Genomic DNA, 21995 nt, shown 5'->3' with positions numbered 1-21995 from the left:
GGCTACATTGTACATACCCATTTTTTGTAACCATTGTATAATTGGCTTTAGTACAAACATAACACAGGGATCGTGTAATAAATTAGTAATACAAGAGATCCAATGGGCCTGCATCGCTCACCTGATATTAATTTCACGCCAGTAACCTTAAAAGTGTATTAAGGAAAAATATATTAAAATTGTCTGAATTAAGTTATAGGCCAAATATAACCACCCTATGCCTTTTGGTTTTTAATATGAAATTGTTTCAAATATTTTTTAAACTTTGGTAGCCCTTTACCCCTCCATGCTATTAGCCAAATAGAACGACCTTTTGCCTTACGGCTATTTAGAAATAAATTTATAAATTCACACATTTCACTGAGAGTGAGTCAGTGTGATTCATTTAAACATACTTGGTAGTCCTTCATCCATGCATGCCATTAGTCAAACAGCATCACCCTGGGCCTTTTAGTTATTGAAAAGTCGTTTAAACATTTTACCATATTTGACCCTAGTGACCTTGAAAGTGGGCCAATGTCATTCATCTGAACTAATTTTGCAGCCCTTCACCCCTACATGCTACGGCCTAATATCATCACCCAAAGCCTATTTGTTATCGAGAAAAAGTCGTTTTAAGAAAAAAGTTGGCGCCTGACGGACGGACGACGGACGTCGCGGCACGGCATAAGCTTTTACTTTGCCCTTCAGGCCAGGTGAGCTAAAACGATACCTAAGTTATATTTATGCACAGGGTACATAATCTTACCAAGGTATATGGAATGACACATGTTATTAAAAGTAAGAAATGTATGGCGGAGAATTGTTGATATGAGTTTAAATATCTATTGCCAGAAATAAAGCAAAAGGATTGTACACAAGGTAACAAAACGCACAAAATGTTTTCAATTTAGAACTATTTCAGTGTACTGCAATGTAAAATACAATAACAGTTCTCATTACAGAATAAAACTGTTATTGTTCCATCGTTTCTATGACGCTTCAAACCGGTCGGATAATTGAATTTTTCAATCTAACAAAATATTTGAAGAAGTTTGTGTCATTATTTAGACAATTTACTTTCTACACAGAACAGCTGTAAAATAAATAGCTGGTGAATGGGAGGAGGGGGTGTGTCAACAGTCGGAACAGCCTGGTCTTTAAAAGGTGTTGACGGTCCGTATTGACAAGGTATCAGGTGTTCCTCAGGTGTTACATTGCCGGAACACATCGTCACTGGTGGTCAATACCGCGGCACGTGACCCAACCCGCAAACGGACCGGTGGGGTAAATTGACCGCTACGAACGTCGACGTGGACACCTGTAGCCAGTAATGGACGGGTCAATGTATGGATTAGATGATTCGGAGCGAGAGTGACAGGCTCATCGGACAGGATACAGCAGGGTGCAGGAAAAAACTACACCATATCAATTTGTTATTGATTTAACTTAAATCACGGACTTAGATCTAATTCCATGCTTAAATACAATTTAATTGCAAATAATCAGTCTACTAAAAAAAAATAACGAGTTAATGTCAGTTTTATAAAAAAAAACAAAAAAAACCTGGTAATGCCAATAAGAGTGTGTCCGCTTCCTTTTGTTTTAAGACACATACAATACTATGGAGTGATTAGTAATGGAATGACACACAACACTACATACATGTCACACTACTATGTATCCAAACATCTAAGAAATTGTACATTTCAAACTAGATGCCCGGGGGAAGGAATAGCTCAACAGCTATTGTATTTTCAATTTAAAACCGACTACATACCATACTAGTGTAAATACAAGATGAAAACCAGGAAGAAATTCTTTTCTGACTTTATACATTATTAATCTGTTGTTGGAGTCTGACCCTATTCATTATTAACCTGTTGTTGGAGACTGACTTTATACATTATTAATCTGGTGTTGGAGTCTGACCCTATACATTATTAACCTGTTGTTGGAGTCTGACCCTATACATTATTAACCTGTTGTTGGAGTCTGACTCTATACATTATTGACCTGTTGTTGGAGTCTGACCCTATACATTATTAACCTGTTGTTGGAGTCTGACCCTATACATTATTAACCTGTTGTTGGAGGCTGACCCTATACATTATTAACCTGTTGTTGGAGACTGACTTTATACATTATTAATCTGTTGTTGGAGTCTGACTCTATACATTATTGACCTGTTGTTGGAGTCTGACCCTATACATTATTAACCTGTTGTTGGAGGCTGACTCTATACATTATTGACCTGTTGTTGGAGGCTGACTTGGAGTCAGACTCCAACAACAGGTTAATAATGTATACAGTCAATCTCCAACAACAGGTTAATAATGTATCAAGTCAGCCTCAAACATTACATCAATTACTGATACATTCTGTCCCAAATAATTATTATCATATTCAGTCCATATATATTGTGTTAACAGTAATCACATACAAGTGTTCAACACAGGGACAAGCCAGCACCCATCACAGAAACAACATAATCAATGTCTGTATTTCTTTATTCATTTTCTTGAAAATAGTTGGTACATTTTATTTACACCATAAAGTTGTATTTTTTCAAATAGATCTAAAGGCAATATGAAGAAACCCAAATACTGAAAACAATATGGGCCCATAATTTATTAAAACAATGAACTATTATATGTAGTGTAGATTAAAGTATGAGCACAGTATTATAGGTTAACAACACGAGTAATGTAACAGGAGCGGGCCTCTAGGATTGGAACTCTCTAGGGTTCAACTTTTAATCATCACCAATATGGTTTTTATGAATACAGACATTTTCCCAAAATATTGTTTTAAAATTTCAAGTGATTCTTTGTGTTTTACCACTGGAGTTCCCTCACCCATAAGGCTACTTAGTACACTGTCAACAGGGATTACACTTCATGTATTTGTGGATGAATTGTAATGCTTTATTTATTTACAAATGGATCCTATACCAGAAAACTGACAAGCTTGACGTTAGCACTGACTTACTAGGACGGACTATTCATATGTTACAGTTATTTCGGTGCTAACCTAAAGCTTGGTTTATGATACAGGTCCGGAATCACAGTACTTTATATGACTATAGACACATTGGCAAAATAAGAATAACTAGAAATAACTGATACTTATCACGTGTCCTGGAGCTTCCTCCAGCACACACAGTAGAAGTTTATCAACATTCAACAAATTTCATTTGCACTCGTGTAGAATTTGCATATGAACTTCCAATACAGTATATCTTTCCCGACTTTTAGCCCAATGCTCTGTGTTTACTTAATTTTATTTAATACCAACAAAAATCAAATTTGCAATAAATATTTTGACATATTTTTGTGTGGAGTATGAGAGATGGTAATTATAACATGACAGAGGTTGGTATTGAGTAAGTATAACGGCTAGCACTCAGTAATACTGACTTGACGAGAATCTTTGTTAAATAAGATATCTGTTCCTGAAATAATGTTATTTCTTTAAGATTTAGGCAACAACTTAAAACTTGAATCATAAATGTTTTCTGTAGAATTAGAAAAATTAGAATCTGAACAAGAGGACAATAAATATCACAGAATGTCTGGCAATGGTCTCCTTCTTCACCGCCCTCCTTTTGGTTTCAATGTGAGTTGTTCGATAGTTTGTAAACAAAAGAACCACTTTGTTAGTTTACTGGGTTTTTCCATGTTTCTGTTGGTAGATGTATAAAATTTTAATTATTCTTTAACTAGTATTTATTCCTTGGGCTCCCCTGAGTCCTCCTCTTCACCTTCTCCCCCCTCTGTCTGCTGCTCTCCCCCTCCACTCTCATCTGTTTTCTGTTCAGCAGGCTCTTCGGCTGGTTCCACTGGTTTCTCAGCCTGAAAAACAAAACAAAATATTATTTTTCATAGATTTAATTAATATTTCCCCACAAGAACATATTGTTTCTACTTAACACTGCCCTCTGCTGGAACTGCCACTGGTGTGACTATAGTACGGCTATATTCCCAGAACATTGGATTTATTTTTATGTTACTGCTAGCTTTTTGATCATCTCATCACATCAAAATTCACAACCTAAGGAACATAGGTGACTTCAGGAAGATAGCACTCTGACTACTTTTAATCTATTATACATATAACAACTTCTTTGACAAAGACAATCCATAATCCTACCAAGGGTTTTCCTGAAATCAACACTTTCTATATACAATCATTTTAAGAAAATGGGTTTGAGTTTAATGGAAATTGCCAGATGCCGAGAGTCAAACCTCTGACTATCAACACACATCAAGCTTCAGACTTTGTCCCCAGCTGGTAACAGTTTGTTACTGAAAGTTTTATCAAAAAACTGCAACTAATGTAATACAGTGGTAACACTTTAACTACTTCAGAATTTGTTTAAGCTTTCAAATGTTTTCATCAACTTTCCACTTTATCCAATCAATACAGATCATTTCTTTGAAACAATGACAAATTTTAGCCTACAAATCATTAATAAAGCATGAATTTAAACTCCAACAGATTTTTTTCTTTTTAATTTTTGATTCAGGAACAAGCAGGTACATTTCTCAATAATCCAAAATATCCTCCAAGAAACAACAAATGTAGTTTTATGAAAGCTGGTTACATTCAGACATAAGCAGTGTGATACTCCTGCCTGTGGTCTTCTGAAATATGTCTTATTACTATTCATGGTGTTTTAGAGGGACAACCAATACTAGTTATACTCCAATTAGGGTTGCCTGCCCGTCCGCACCCTCTCACCGCCCCACACTCACCCCTCCCCCACACCCTCCCTCCATCCTATACAACAGTTCTGTTTTCACACCATGTATTGTTACCCATTCTACTGTGTCAAATAGAAAAGACAAAATGATCATTACAACAAAAAGAGGTGGCACCCCGGGGAAAGTGATCACTGAGGCACGGTATTAAGGGCATTTTTATCAAGAGTTTTTTTTAGCTCAAGTATTTTATTTCTGTATGACCTGCCACATTCATCAGATGAATTTCCTTCAAAGAGATTCATTCATCATCAATTATATAACTCTCTACAACCATTCAATCTAAAGCATGTGTATTCTTGTCAATTATATATTTGCACAACATTTAAATGCCCTGTTGATAAACCACTTGAGTTTTCCTGTAGTGAGCCCCTCACTGTCATGATAAATGTCTGGATTCATTCAGGCGGAAAAAGAGTCACCTGCTTAACACAAGGAATGATGTTGTCAAAATTAAGAAGCCGCGTGCCGAGAGTATTGTTGCCTTCCAACAGAGGGACAAGTCATGGGAATTTCTCATCTGGCAGAGCGAGGCGTTTCTCTTGGAGCGGGTGCTGACAAACGCAGCTCACCGTACTGAATAATCACTCACACTTGCTGTTGAAGCGCACCATCGCCGTCATATTATCCTGCAGGGATCGCTGGTCTCTAATACACAGGCCTGGTCAGGGGAGCCTATTCTACTGCTATCAAATCTCCCTGCACCCGTAATAACTTGATAACTATGTTCTTGAGTTGCAGGGAAATTTATTCACACACATATAATGTTTTAATTTTCATATGACAGAAGTATGGACTAGGGGTTCTTCAATTATCCCTTGTGGTGATTTGAATTACGACAACAGCAGATAAAAAGCCAGTCCCTAATCAACCTCTATAATTGCACTTTTGTCCTCTCAAGTTTGAAAAGTAAGAAATATTGACGGTTGTTTTCAATCTATTGACCAAAAAGAAAATGTGTCAGTAATAAAATTTTGTTGAATACTTGAAAAAGAACAGCAAATATTATCGTCTGAATTTTAACACTTGTGTTTTAAACTTATTGAAACACTACTTTACTATATTGACAGTATTATTAAATCATATTTTTAGAACTATGTTATTGGTAAATAACCATGTCAGTTGAACAATAATAAATTATTTCAGATTGGAATATTTTCAATAAAACTCGACAATTGTTTACAATTAAATCAAAAAATTAACTTTCAGATTAAATTTTGTATATTTTACTATTAATAGTTACTGTTGCCTGATAAACCGACAACAATCTCAAGTTAATGATGCCAGACAAACCTATTAACTACATCCAGTTAATGATGCCAGAAAGATCTGATAACTACATCCAGGTAATGATGCCAGATAGATTTCATAACTACATCCAGACAATGATGCCAGATAGATCTGATAACAACATAAGTTTATGATGCCAGATAGATCTCATAACCACATCCAGGTAATGATGCTAGACAGATCTGATAAGTACCTCCAATTAATGATGCCATATAGATCTGATAAGTACCTCCAATTAATGATGCCAGACAGATCTGATAAGTACCTCCAATTAATGATGCCAGATAGATCTGATAAGTACCTCCAATTAATGATGCCATATAGATCTGATAAGTACCTCCAATTAATGATGCCATACAGATCTCACAACTGCCTCCACTAATTGATGCCAGATAAACCTGACATCTATTTGTAATGCATAAGATATTTATTCCCTTGACAATATGATTCATGTTAAGTATAAGTCAAAACTATATATACTGGGACAAAAGGTTCATTTTTAGTACATGACACTTCACCAACCCAAGAGGTACTCAATTATAAAATACAGTAGTAGGGTGGCGGAGATGGTGGTAGGGGAGGTTCAGTATTTATATTAATTCAGAGTTTATTACGCTGTGATTTAAAAAAAATTGTGTCGGTTGTTGTTGATGGGAGAGGGTAGTATACAGTAGTACTATGAGTTACTCTCTGTGACCTACCTCTGTGGTGGTGGCTGCAGCTGGCGCTGGTACCTCCTCTGGGGCATTGTTTGAGCTGTTGCCACCTTTGTCCATCTCTAATGTGTCTCCCAACATTTCCCTCAATTTCTCATCTAACTTGGCATATTGATCAAAACGCTTGCTGACCACCTCCCGTAGGATTCCATCTAGCACCATTCTGCCGAGTTGGGCCTTGTGTAATTGTTCCTTAACTTGGTCCATCAACCATGGCATAAATCCTTGTTCAATGTCTGGAGAGATAGAAATGCTATCAGTAAACATATGTAAACGCAAGGCAGACAGGTACACATTGTCTGCATAAACTGACAGTTTTAATTATTTCACTACATCAATTTTACACTGGGTAAAGATTTTGATGTTTATGCGAAGATTCTTTAAAATTCATAATCTTTATCTTAAGGATGTACTCTTCTGAAATTTCAATCACGTTCAAGTCTTGTTTTGATCTGGTGTATTGGGTTTTTGTAATACTTAATAAATTATTATCAAGTTTATTAGCAAACACGCATCTGAAAAATATGTCAAAAAAATAGATACCTGTTGTTTGTAGAACTTTTTTTACAAGAATTTAAAAAAATTACCAATTTGGCGGCCATTTTGAAAATGTGTATTAATGTGTAATTCTTGCACTCCAAAAAAGGCAAAAATTTCACCTTTTTTGACACTAGATTGATCACTTAAGTTGTCATTGTGTCGCCATTTAATTGTAGCAGGTTTAATTTTGTTGTACAACTTTATAATGTTTAATATTATAAAAATTATATGCAACAAACTGGAAAATTACACATTATTGATATTTTTTTTACATATTTAGTGTAACTGAAGCACTTTGATTTTAAACCTCGAAAAAGGTAAAAAAATAACACAAATGATAATGGGACAAAAAAAGAAGCACACGGAACCCCCATTTTTGTGGATGTTTTAGAAAGAGAAACACCCTTTTTTTTTTAATTCATTAAATATTAAAAAAAGTTTATTTGCAGAACTTTTTATATCAAGCGTTTAATCTGCAAAACAGGTAAAAAAAAAGAGAGTATTTTTTCATTAAAAAATAGGGGGTAGGGGTAACCAAATTCGGCTTTCGGAGTAAAAAAAAGAAGATTAAGAAATTTTACTTCCATAATATAAAAGAAAATAATATTTTCATCAATTCTACAAACATTCATACATATCTGATAACACACTTGGAGAAATTGTATGAATTTGTTCTGCAAATGGTAAAAACCCCAAAAATCACCTAAAATCACATGTTGTGTTAAATTGGCATCTTTGACCGATCATAGCATTAAAAAAACGAATACACAGACATGTATTTTTTTTTGCATTTTCTACTATGCCATAAACTCCTTTTTCCAAAAATCCATATAAGAAAAAAAGTTTAATACAGGAATTTTTTGACTTCTCAGAGGTGTACATTCTTAAGTACAATTGAACTACTTGTCTATAAATTTATTTGGACCATAAAAGTCCAGATAATGTTGCAGAATACCACAACCCAGTGTAAGAGTGTTTTGACAGAGACCTACCTCTCTCTACAGGATCATAGAAGTAACCATTGTCTGATAATGTTCCAAACACTGTTGGCACCAAATCGGCGAGGTAGCTTTGAGCAAATGCTCTGGCAGCAATTTTTTCTGAAGTTTCGTGTTCCTTTTTCAAAATCTCTCTCTGTTGTTTCATACGCCTTTCCTGTGATCAAAAAATAAACAAAATATTTGCATTTCAAAAAAACAATGAACATATCAAATCTTACAACTGCATGCATCAGCATAAAAATGTGAAATTAAACAAAATGTTATGTAAGGGAGGTAATTCAAACAGTTTTTGTGATTTTGTTCTAAACTCTGTCCTCTATACACGCCTTATATGTACTAAGGCAAATATAACACAACACCTACTTAGCAAAGAGCTGCTTGATAGATAGCACGGACAAAGTCGGCATTTATTCATAAATATAATATGAATATAATAAATATGCATTTACGAAAACTACTCGGACTTCATTTACCGTACACACAAACAATCCTCCCACATATATCCTCGCATGGTTCATCGCCATACAAATGTAAAACCAAGCGCGCCACCCAACCTGAAAACCTTAATATTATTAGACGCGACAGGAGGTGTACCAGCCCGACAATGCTTAAGATTTTTTTACAAAATTGATGCTGGAATTTCAAACAAATGACGATGCCCACACATACATCTGTTACATAAACATAAAATTCTGCTATAATTTTATTTCAAATTGTACTGCGCTGTGCAAGGTGCGAAGCTAGAATGAACATACACGTACCCGTAAACTACCCTTAGTATGTGCCTCAATCAGATTGGCCGAAACCTCTGCAAGAGACAGGCAACTGCCCACATACCGGTATACTCTGTGTATACATGACAAATTTTCCCGCTATTCTCTGAAACGCGGAAAAATAATATACCTTTTCCTCCCTGTGTCGTCGCTCTTGTTCCTCCAATCTCTGTTGTTCCACAAGTTCAGCATTTCTCAACTCTTCAAAGGCGCGTTGTTGTGAGCGGAGATTGGCTAGCTCCTCCTCCTCCATCACCTCTAGTAATGCTTGTTCTACAGTCTTACCCACTAACACCTCTAGGATTGGCTTCACTTCCACATCAAAGTCAAACAGCTGTAGAGAAATAAACACAGCTCAGTGACTCTCCTGCACATTCTCAACTTTGTGACTATTTGTGAAAGAATCCTAATTTTGAAAGTTCAATAAAAGGAGAGTGGCTATTACAGTCCTTTCTTATTGCAAAAATAACTTTCATTTGATAAATCCACAATAAATCAATACACTTTTTTTCTAAAGAGAAAGTATGTTATATTGTTTTAATTTCAACCTTTAAACTATCACCTTTTTATTTGGTAAATTATCCAAGTGATATGCTTACCTCTCCGTCCAGTATCTGTGTGGCCATGTCCAATCCTGTCTTAGCTGGTACAAACATGGGTGATGGTGGGCGGTCAAGGAAGGCATCAGTTTGTACTTCTACATCAGCCTCCTCCACACGGTCGCTCAGTTCCTCCAGGTACAATTCTGTCTGTACATCTATGTGTTTACGACCTTCTACAGGCTCTGGGGATCGAGGGCGTAGTTGTTCTTTTGCCCGCTTTCTAGCTATTGCACGACGTCTATTTTCTTGTTGTCTCTGAATTTCAATTGGATCTGGTTGTGCATGCTGAAAACATAATTGAAAAATGATACACAATATATAAATAAATCATAAATTAAGACACACTTGAAATAAGCAAAGACAGGCACTATAGATTGACAGGAGCAAATTGAAGAGTATACTTACTTAACAAATTGCATACATGTTTACACTTAATCTATAGATAAAAAATAGTTTTGTCGTCTTTAAAGTTTCAATACTTCTCAAAAAGAAAAACAGAAACTCTGTCAAGAAGTAACTTTCACTTACCGCAGGCAGTGTGTGTTGTGCATATGTATTTCCACGGACAATTCTCTTATCGTACATAATGTTTCCATATTGAGGGGGGCCTTGGGTCCTGTAATTAAACAGAATGATTATTATTAATGAAGTCATTGCCCAATTACCATTTAAATTTTAAATTATCAACATTAAAACACAAATTCTATCTAAATTATGGTACATCTCCTCTATTGTCAAAAGAACACTGACAGACTGGAAAACTTATTCACAACAGTGGATTAAAACAGAGACAGCAACGTGACACAATTACATTGAAAATAATAGACCTTTAAACCGAGGATGTTATAGCACCGAAGAAGAAAACAGCACTTTGTTTTAATCCACAAATAATTTATTGTCTTTCAACTAATCCAGCACAATTTGGTAATCTTTTAAAAACTTCTAAAAACCTTAGAAATACTTCAACACCATCCAATGTTCATGTGAAGATTTTTTCACTTTGAAACAATTTAAGAATGGCATTCATATTTAGAAAGCAATGTGGGTTTTTTCACAATGTAAATGCAATGCAGCTATAAATCTGCAATAAATAAAGTAACTGAATTAAAAAGCTACTTTGTCAGCCAAGATCACATATAATTGAGAAATAATATGTCACATTTAAGTGATTTTTATAATAATTGACAACAGGCTATAGCTACATCAATCAAAATTAGCCATATTAGTTATTATAGCAATGGTCATTATAGTGACATCCATTTAAAACTAAATACATTAAACATTTACTACTGTAACATAATTATAAATTCATTAAATGTATGAATACTAAAAGATATATTTTTAAGCTTAAACAACAGTATCCTTTGAAGTGTGACATTGTTTGTATGCATGTAGTTAACATAAACAGATAAACAGGCGTCCCTCGTGTGTTGTCATCACCAATATTATATTCAAATTTGTACGTACCCTACTCCTAAATCTCCACCTATTTCTCCCGCATCTCTATATTTTTTCCTCTGCTGTACTGCCCTGGGTTGACTTGCAAAGGTATAAGTTCCCTGTGCTTGGGGTTTCTGGGGAAGCAAAGTTGCCATTTTTGGAAATTAACCTGCCAGTCCAACTGTCACTTTTGGCTCACAACACTGCTGCGACTGCAGAAGAAGAAAATTAAACCGTAACAATTATAATGCGTCACAAATATACTCCACGTCAGACATAAGGAATACCAATAGGCTGTTTAGAATCCAACCAACCCCTAAAACACAATAACATTACATCAAAGAATCCGTTGGTAGGACAAATTTACCTTGTTGGTTCCGATCAATGGCCAAATATTTACGAGTCACGTTGCCAAGATACATCAAGACCGCAGCAAATATATTTAATTTAACAGAAATAAATTAAAAATAGAAATAAGAGCCAAGAAAAATATTAATGTTACAGTTATATCATGTTCTACAAAAACTGTTCCTATACATTAAAATCTTATTTTAAATGTAAAAAAATATCAATTTTATCAAGTGCTGAATACGTCAATTGAGTGCATAAATATTACGAACTTTCAGAGATAAAGAAACGAAACGCAGATTTACACATTCCTGTTATATCCCCTGATTCATGAAACAATATGTTCATGCCTGAATTTGTTAAAGCACTCGAATCGGTTGCATTTTAGTTTCATGGAAACTTAATTAATACAACTCAATACTATAATTAGCAAAAATGAACACATTTCAACATCTCAGCCGGTGAAAACGTGTAATCTGCAGACAACAACCCCACGCAAGTTCTTTATTTGTTAGCCTTACTAGAATTGAAGTCCCACGTATGTTTTTAAAATTATGATTTATATAAATCAATGAGCCCTGCTGATATATGTAAAAGTCCTAATGTATACCAGTCGGAGAAGGTTTTGTCGATAGGCTTCTATCATTTAACACTATTGTTAAAGTACCTAAATGTGATTATATTGATTTTTGTCTCGCCTCTAATTTAATGCTTGCATATTGAAGGGAGGCCGGGTGACCTATTCCTAATACACATTCAACAGATATTCGTATCTTCGGATCCAGTGCCTATAATGGATAATGTTGAAGTTATGTTCAGTATATACATGTCATTTATCGACATATTTTCACGAAAAAATATCCAAATAAACATATCGTCTAGGTAAACTACGATTATGATTCTGACTACAAAGTGGTATGGCATTTGTCTTATTGTAAAAAACATGTATTAATGTAAAGGCTACCTGTCTTATGGTTGGTACAGTACATATTTTAATGTAAAGGCCACCTGTCTTATTGTAAAGACCATTTATTTACTGTATAGACCAGCCGTCTTATTGTAAAGATCATTTATTTACTGTAAAGACCAGCCGTCTTATTGTTAAGATCCTTTATTTACTGTATAGACCAGTCGTCTTATTGTAAAGATCCTTTATTTACTGTATATACCAGCCGTCTTATTGTAAAGATCCTTTATTTACTGTATAGACCAGCCGTCTTATTGTAAAGATACTTTATTTACTGTATAGACCAGCCGTCTTATTGTAAAGACCATTTATTTACTGTATAGACCAGCCGTCTTGTTGTAAAGACCATTTATTTACTTATAGACCACATGTCTTATTGCAAAGACCAGTTATTTACTTATAGACCACATGTCTTATTGTAAAGACCATTTATTTACTAATAGACTACATGTCTTACTGTAAAGATCATTTATTTACTGTATAGACCAGCCGTCTTATTGTAAAGATCATTTATTTACTTATAGACCACATGTCTTGTTGTAAAGACCTTTTTTTTTTACTTATAGACCATATGTCTTATTGTAAAGATAATTTGTTTACTGTATAGACCAGCCGTCTTATTGTAAAGACCAGTTATATACTGTATAGACCAGCCGTCTTGTTGTAAAGACCAGTTATTAACTTATAGACCACATGTCTTATTATAAAGATCATTTATTTACTTATAGACCAGCCGTCTTATTGTAAAGGTCATTTATTTACTTATAGACCAGCCGTCTGATTGTAAAGACCATTTTTTTTACTTATAGACCATATGTCTTATTGTAAAGATCATTTATTTACTTATAGACCAGCCGTCTTATTGTAAAGACCATTTTTTTTACTTATAGACCATATGTCTTATTGTAAAGATAATTTATTTACTGTATAGACCAGCCGTCTTATTGTAAAGACCAGTTTTTTACTTATAGACCACATGTCTTATTGTAAAGACCATTTCTTTACTTATAGACCATATGTCTTATTGTAAAGATCATTTATTTACTGTATAGACCAGCCGTCTTATTGGAAAGACCAAGTATATATTGTATAGTAGACCACCTGTCTTATTGTAAAGATAATTTGTTTACTGTATAGACCAGCCGTCTTATTGTAAAGACCATTTATTTACTTATAGTCAACCTGTCTTATTGTAAAGACCAAGTATATACTGTATAGTAGACCACCTGTCTTATTGTAAAGATCATTTATTTACTGTATAGAACATCTGTATTATTGTAAAGATCATTTATTTACTGTATAGAAGACCCGCATTATTGTAAAGGTGATCTTTTTACTGTATAGACCACCTGTCTTATTGTATAGACCATTTATTTACTTAAAAACCACATGTCTTAATGTAAAGACCATTTATTTTCTTATAGACCACCTGTCTTAATGCAAAGATGATCTTTTTACTAATTAGACCACCTGTCTTAATGTAAAGACCATTTATCTACTATATAGACCACCTGTCTTAATGTAAAGACCATTTATCCACTATATAGACCACGTGTCTCATTGTAAAAAACATTTATTTACTGTATAGACCACCTGTCTTAATGTAACGACCCTTTATTTACTGTATAGACCACCTGTCTTAATGTAAAGGTGATCTTTTTACTGTATAGACCACCTGTCTTAATATAACGACCATTTATTTACTGTATAGACCACCTGTCTTAATGTAAAGACCATTTATCTACTGTATAGACCACCTGTTTAATGTAACGACCATTTATTTACTTATAGACCACATGTCTTATTGTAAAGATCATTTATTTACTGTATAGACCAGCCGTCTTGTTGTAAAGACCAGTTATTTACTTATAGACCACATGTCTTATTGTAAAGATCATTTATTTACTGTATAGACCAGCCGTCTTATTGTAAAGACCATTTATTTACTTATAGACCACATGTCTTATTGTAAAGATCATTTATTTACTGTATAGACCAGCCCTCTTATTGTAAAGACCATTTATTTACTTATAGACCACATGTCTTATTGTAAAGATCATCTATTTAATTATAGAGTTGAGGAGGAAGGGTTATTTTAGCAAGAAGCGGGAAAGAGGGATTCATCAAATGGGGAAAGGAAAATGTAGCATGGAGTAAGGGGTAAGAGGAGAAGAAGGGGGATTGATAGAATGGCGAGGAAAGGGGGGGTGGGGGGGTGGGGGGTTACCGAACGGGTTATTGGAGTGGAGTGGAGTCGGGTTTATCGAATAACGAGTGGAGGGAATTAGGGGTATTAATCGTGTTTATGGGCGGGGTTTGCGAGTGGAGGAAATTAGGGGGTATCTATTTTGTAGAGGGGAGGAAAGGGGATGTGATGGGGGATAGCGAGTGGAAGGAATTATGGGGTTTCTCGATTTGAAGGGAATGGTGTATAGAACATACTACTTAAGGACGTGCTCTTCCTGGTTTCTGGTTGACCATGCCCTTCTTATTGGTATTTATTTTAAAACATCTGAACAAAAGCTCGAATAATGCTTTAAGGGAAAATCAGCTTCGTCTTCTTGGGTCGTAGGCTGTGTCAGAGAGCATTGAGATTTATTTTCGTAGTTACCGGACATGTCTACTTCAAGGTTTGTAACGTAAATACCTGTATATTGACGCGTAAAATTGATACAAATAACAGTATTTACAATGCAATAAGTAAAGGTTAATACAAAACAAATCTCTGTTCTGAAATATTTATTAAAGCCATAGTCATTCAACAAAAAGTTGTCCAATGAACAGTTACAGATTTCGGCAGTGGTACTGGGATTCTAAAGTTAATATATTCGACCACAAGATCATGAAGTGTTAAACTTATGTCCCTTATTCGGTCACATAACTTTTGAATTTTATATCAGTATTGATATTGAGTGCAGAACTTGTTTAATATTGGAATAAAGTATTGCAGGGTTTTTTTATCTTCCCAGTAGTGAAATATTTTCGATATACTGTGGAAGACGAATCTTTAATTGAGGAATTACATGTGAAATAACACAGAATCCTAGGATCCTGTTTGTGATTCGGACTTATACGGTGGGAGGGTCTACTTTTTAGACAGTGATATTTAAAGCGTATTTTAACGAGCAGTGGAAATGATACATCACATTATATCTGTAACAGACAAGTCCAATGTGCTTCATCATACTATGGCGTCCTCTTTACTCACACTGAACTAGTCTGACCATAAGTAATCATCTGTTGTCGGCTCGATAAATTAATAACATACAATACACTACACACTATTAGAGATCAAAGTCTAGTATCTCCCGTGTATACAGAGCGTGTATCACATCCCTACGGAACCTATAGTATGACGTGTATACAGAGCGTGTAACACACCACTACGGCACCTATAGTATGATGCGTATACAGAGCGTGTATAACACCACTGCGGCACCTATAGTATGACGTGTATACAGAGCGTGTAACACACCACTACGGCACCTATAGTATGATGCGTATACAGAGCGTGTATAACACCACTACGGCACCTATAGTATGACGTGTATACAGAGCGTGTATCACACCACTACGGCACCTATAGTATGACGTGTATACAGAGCGTGTATCACACCACTACGGCACCTATAGTATGACGTGTATACAGAGCGTGTATCACACCACTACGGCACCTATAGTATGACGTGTATACAGAGCGTGTATCACACCACTACGGCACCTATAGTATGACGTGTATACAGAGCGTGTATCACACCACTACGGCACCTATAGTATGACGTGTATACAGAGCGTGTATCACACCACTACGGCACCTATAGTATGACGTGTATACAGAGCGTGTATCACACCACTACGGCACCTATAGTATGACGTGTATACAGAGCGTGTATCACACCACTACGGCACCTATAGTATGACGTGTATACAGAGCGTGTATCACACCACTACGGCACCTATAGTATGACGTGTATACAGAGCGTGTATCACACCACTACGGCACCTATAGTATGACGTGTATACAGAGCGTGTATCACACCACTACGGCACCTATAGTATGACGTGTATACAGAGCGTGTATCACACCACTACGGCACCTATAGTATGACGTGTATACAGAGCGTGTATCACACCACTACGGCACCTATAGTATGACGTGTATACAGAGCGTGTATCACACCACTACGGCACCTATAGTATGACGTGTATACAGAGCGTGTATCACACCACTACGGCACCTATAGTATGACGTGTATACAGAGCGTGTATCACACCACTACGGCACCTATAGTATGACGTGTATACAGAGCGTGTATCACACCACTACGGCACCTATAGTATGACGTGTATACAGAGCGTGTATCACACCACTACGGCACCTATAGTATGACGTGTATACAGAGCGTGTATCACACCACTACGGCACCTATAGTATGACGTGTATACAGAGCGTGTATCACACCACTACGGCACCTATAGTATGACGTGTATACAGAGCGTGTATCACACCACTACGGCACCTATAGTATGACGTGTATACAGAGCGTGTATCACACCACTACGGCACCTATAGTATGACGTGTATACAGAGCGTGTATCACACCACTACGGCACCTATAGTATGACGTGTATACAGAGCGTGTATCACACCACTACGGCACCTATAGTATGACGTGTATACAGAGCGTGTATCACACCACTACGGCACCTATAGTATGACGTGTATACAGAGCGTGTATCACACCACTACGGCACCTATAGTATGACGTGTATACAGAGCGTTATCACACCACTACGGCACCTATAGTATGACGTGTATACAGAGCGTGTATCACACCACTACGGCACCTATAGTATGACGTGTTCACCCTTATGTGGTCCAGGAATAGTTTATTATTTATTTACTCATATTTCATTATAGATTTAACAAAGACAACAAGAATATAAGTTTCGAAACTTGGTTGGTTCCGTTACATTTTACTCAAACTTTGTTAATTATATATATAGTACATGTGATATTTGACATAAAAACAAAAAGCAAAGACCATGACATCCATTCCAATCCATCTTGTCTTATCAGTTGATTTCACCAGTCATTCCTGGATATATCATTCCTTTGTATATAATGAATGACATCTCAGTCATAACAAGGAAGTAACATGACATTGTCTTTTTTCAAAGTTTTTTACTGACAATCTCATCATAAAATTAATGAAGAGGGTGAGTATGGTACTGAACATCAGTCACATTTCCACGTGTGTATTGTTCCAGTTTACCTGTTTATTCATCGACTCAATTAGCCTGATCACCTGGCGTGCCATCACTCATGATCTATAGGTTAAGAGCTCCTCCCCCCGCCCTCCATCATCTACCTGTAGGCCTTGTACACTACCTGTCTGACTGAGACGAGGTTGGGACCTTGTACAGCAGTGGCCGGTTACCGCTCGGTAAGTCAAATGTTATCCGATTTATATTGATTTATGCCTTAGAGCATTTTAATGCGGCTACTTTACAACAATTTTCGAAGATACCAAACAATATGTAATTGTTCAAAACTTAATTACAGGTTCAACTTTTATAGTAATAGGCCAGTGACATTTCACGTGTATTATCGATACACTTCGTTACTGTATGGTTGATAATATATCCTTCTAACAACTTTTAAATTCGGTACAGACGTTTTATATACCCCGCAAGTGAACAGACGGTTAATAATTCAAGATAGAAGTAAATATAATCGTAATAATAGGAAACTTATACAAAATATCGTTCCTTGGACAAATAAGAACGAGAAGGACTGTTTGCCCGGGCTAATAGGACATGTAGGACAGTTCATCCGGGCTAATAAGACGAGTTGACTGTCCGGAAGATCGGACAGACTGTCTGTACGTCACACTGCGGAGCGAAATGGTATTTCTGAAACACAAAGACCTTTCCCTCGTAATAGTGTCACTGACCATGCGTTCAGCAATGACAAAAAACCGTTCGATAAGACGTTTATAGGATTATTTTATCTGTTTTTTACCATTAACGTCATCGACACTGTCCGCTGATATGTGACATTGGAGACTCCCGCGTATTGGACATGTAACTGCGGCACACATTCTCTGGACTGTTTCATATAATGATGTTTTGTCTTCAAACACGTACATCAATTGTGTAATAGATGGTAACCACACACCTACAGTGATCACATTGCACCTATGTTATATATGATGATATTGTCACGTATATAACGTACATGGTGAGACAACAAATGTGCCGATAGCATCTCCTATGGGCAAGCCGATTTAACAGTTATTCAAAAAGCAATGTCGATCTTGTATTTCTTTAAATTGTATCTAATATTCTTTAAATTAAATAAGATATCTTACATGCTATATGATATATATCTTTTATAATTTAAAGAAATACATGATCGACATTGCCAATAAAATAAACATTAGTTGGCTTGCTATATTCTCCTCCTCCTGTAGTAAGTGTCAATTGACGATTGATGGTAAAATGAACAAACAGAAAGGCTCACACGACACCTAAAATCTTTTTCAATGTTTGTACAAAATAGCAACCCCACCCTCAAACCATCCGAATCTCTAGCACATTTAAAAGGTGATAACTATTCACACTCTTTAAACCACAACACTAGATTAGATGCATTAATCCTTCCCCATATTCGACAGCCTAGGGCAGATTGATGACGCGCTTTATACGTTCAATCGTGCACTTCATCAAGACATTACCACTGCATGTATATATTGGCTAGTATACTACTGTTTTCAAATTTAGTGATATGTGTATTTGTGTTTTTTAACAAGTCACGAATTCCAGCCTACGTAATCTATCTGACGTAATGGTCTGATGGGACCATGCCTGTCACGATACGGAAACATTTACCATGTAACGACCACTTATTTTAAAACTAGGCACATATTTATGTTTATCAGTCTTAAAACACCGATAGAACTTAATAAGCCCCGCACTTTTACAATTTTAATTGATAAATCGGGTTAATTTCAGGTGAAGACCCGTGATTTAGACATGGACAATCCTCAGAGCGCAACCACCAATGGCGGGCCGGAAGCCAGCAAGGACTTTTACACATTCAAACTAGAGAAGGAACCCAAAAAACCTGTCTCCATAAAAACCATCATTCTCATGCAACTCTTTATTCTAGGTGTGTTTGTCATCGGTCTCGTAGTCGGTTTAATTGTTGGAATTTACGCATATAAAGGTCATAGTGAACAATGTCGAACACAACCGGAAGCAGGTGATGTGCAAGCTCAAAACCAAATTAACTATCCTTCAACAGACACCACACCATCACAGTCATCGCCACCCCACCACCATCATCATCCCTCCGACTTTTTATCGCATGCACCATCAGATTTCATCGATGACGGTATCAATGTCAATAATTTTGAAGAGATACCAGAACTTGTCGATGCGACAACCGTTAAACCTAAGGAAGCAGACAAAGAATGTAAGATATGTAAAAAACGGGAACACGAACCTCCAAAGAGTAACAAAAAACCTGTGTTTGCCCCGCTAACGGAGGCGGAAATGAACATAACAAACGAGATTCTTCAAGAAAATGACATTATCAGTCTAGATTTGAATAAGAACAACAGCCTCCGTTCGGATTTTCTTCATGCAATGCAACTGTCTCCTCCCAACAAGAAAAAGGCATTGGCATATTTAGACTCTGACGGCCCTTTCCCTGGTCGGTATGCCGCCGTGTCGGTCAACAAGGGCGCAGCAGAACCGCCCTACTACATGGAATACGCTGTCGGACCACTTGACGGACCACGGGAAAACATCACCATCACGCCCTTGCTGGACCAAGAGGAAGTTCCCTACACCAGGCGACCTTATGATATATTTGAGATAGAACACATTATGATTTTTATTTTCCGAGAAATCGGGAGCATGAAGAGACTGATCCAGGAGAGTTTTGATACCTCGGACGCCATGGATGATCTTAATGTTATACCTGTTGGTCCGTTTGAGTCAGACGAAGGTAAAAGAATCAGCCGTTTCTCTTTGTCAATGAGGGGGCTCGGCAATAGAGACATGGACTTCCTTTCGTCTTTACCATTGTCTGGTAAAATAAACCACGAGAGTCTGAACATTTCGGATTGGTACATATATGACTACTACTATATGAACCAGGGTCCTTTTCCGAATAGCTCATTCCTTTACAGTGCCTACCATTACGACATGATAACTAAGATCAGATTTCCTCCACAAGCTAAAGATCGTATCCAGCAGATGGCCTTTCCACAACGAGACGAACATGCTATCCCAAGGGAAAATTCCAATTTCCCTGGGCCAAAAACATTTGAATCAGGTGGTCCCCGTTACACAATTACAGGTCATGACATTTCATGGCTTGGTTGGACTTTCTCGGCTTCTTCCAGTACTCTCAGAGGACCTTCCATATTTAATGTCAAATTTCAAAATGAACGTATTCTTTATGAGAATTCTCTGAATGACATCGCTCTTGTGTATTCGGCTGACGACCCAGGAAAGGACAACGTTGTTTATAATGATGCAGAATACGGAATAGGCAATGCGAGACACCCATTGATGGGCACGGATTGTCCGGAACATGCCACATTACTCAACGTATCTACATGGAAGACTCGAACCGGAAAGGCGTCCTCAGTTCCAGGGATTTGTGTGTTCGAGAAGGACAATCAGGAACCGCTGTGGCGACACAATGGCATTGGTTTTCAGATTGGAATACGAAACAGATATCTTGTGGTGAGATACCCAACCAGAATAGGCAACTACGATTATATTTTTGATTTCGAGTTCCATCTTGACGGACGTATGAAAACTAAGGCAATTGCCACTGGGTTCCTGTTCGGTTCCTTTCATGATCCCTATACTCTGAACTTCGGTGGGCCCGATGGGAGAACACCTTTTGGATACAAAATCGGCAGTTTTATCACTGGACCTTTACATGACCATACTTTTGGCTTCAAAGTCGACCTAGACATTGTGGGATCTAAAAACAACTTTGAAGTAATCCATTGGAAGGCTGGAGACGTTTCAGAGGCAGTTAACTCGTACCGGCAGGTTAACGTAACCCCGCCGTACTTCCATCTCAATCAGACCAGATATATCGAGTGGGAGAACCTACAAACGGAAGACAAACTCAATATCAATCTGGTGAATCAAACGTTTTGGACCGTTGTGAACAACCAGGAAAGGAATGCGTGGAATGTTAGTAGGGGCTACAGGATCATGACTTTGGCAACAAGTACACAGAACCTTGGTGATGACTATCCAATGATGGGTAACATTGCCTTCACCAAACACCAATGTCATATAACGAAAAGGAAAGAGGAAGAACCTTACCTGAAGCCGATTTACAAGTACACCAACAATGGAAATAGCAAGAACGTGAAGCGATACCTTCAGGATATGGTTGATGGCGAGTCAATTGACAATGAAGATTTAGTCACGTGGTTGTCGATTGGATTTTTACACATACCAACGTCCGAGGATGTACCTATTACGTCACGTGTCGAGAGTGGGTTCATTTTGAAACCCTTCAATTTTTTTGAAAAC

General features: G+C 36.8%; 2 protein-coding genes across 2 annotated transcripts in view; one reads left to right on the top strand and one right to left on the bottom strand.

Annotated features, from left to right (window-relative positions):
• Positions 1-3436: 3436 nt before the first annotated feature.
• Positions 3437-11535, bottom strand: LOC110467294 (radial spoke head protein 3 homolog B-like). Its single transcript, XM_021524364.1, has 8 exons — positions 11472-11535; positions 11132-11316; positions 10193-10280; positions 9662-9949; positions 9193-9396; positions 8281-8443; positions 6734-6984; positions 3437-3833 (listed from the first exon to the last, which is right to left on the bottom strand). Exons 2-8 carry the CDS (start codon positions 11257-11259, stop codon positions 3708-3710), a joined length of 1248 nt encoding a protein of 415 aa, XP_021380039.1. The 5' UTR covers positions 11260-11316; positions 11472-11535; the 3' UTR covers positions 3437-3707.
• Positions 11536-17803: 6268 nt separating this feature from the next.
• The window catches only part of LOC110467306 (amiloride-sensitive amine oxidase [copper-containing]-like), a 4298-nt gene continuing 106 nt past the window's right edge, over positions 17804-21995 (top strand). Inside the window, exons 1-2 of the mRNA XM_021524391.1 lie at positions 17804-17866; positions 19437-21995. The exon at positions 19437-21995 is cut by the window's right edge and continues 106 nt beyond it. Coding sequence (XP_021380066.1) covers positions 19458-21995 — 2538 coding nt within the window. The 5' untranslated portion in view covers positions 17804-17866; positions 19437-19457. The remainder of the gene's footprint in view (positions 17867-19436) is intronic.

The sequence above is a fragment of the Mizuhopecten yessoensis genome, unplaced genomic scaffold (assembly GCF_002113885.1).
Source record: "Mizuhopecten yessoensis strain PY_sf001 unplaced genomic scaffold, ASM211388v2 scaffold11169, whole genome shotgun sequence".
NCBI classification, from domain to species: domain Eukaryota; kingdom Metazoa; phylum Mollusca; class Bivalvia; order Pectinida; family Pectinidae; genus Mizuhopecten; species Mizuhopecten yessoensis.
This window is presented reverse-complemented; position numbering and strand designations above follow the sequence as displayed.

Coding starts and splice junctions, on each gene's coding strand:
- LOC110467294 (XM_021524364.1), bottom strand. CDS start 11,259: ATGGCAACTTTGCTTCCCCAGAAACCCCAAGCACAGGGAACTTATACC. Junction 8,444..9,192: donor GACGACACAGGGAGGAAAAG/GTATATTATTTT, acceptor TTTTGATCACAG/GAAAGGCGTATGAAACAACA. Junction 6,985..8,280: donor CTATGATCCTGTAGAGAGAG/GTAGGTCTCTGT, acceptor CTATCTCTCCAG/ACATTGAACAAGGATTTATG.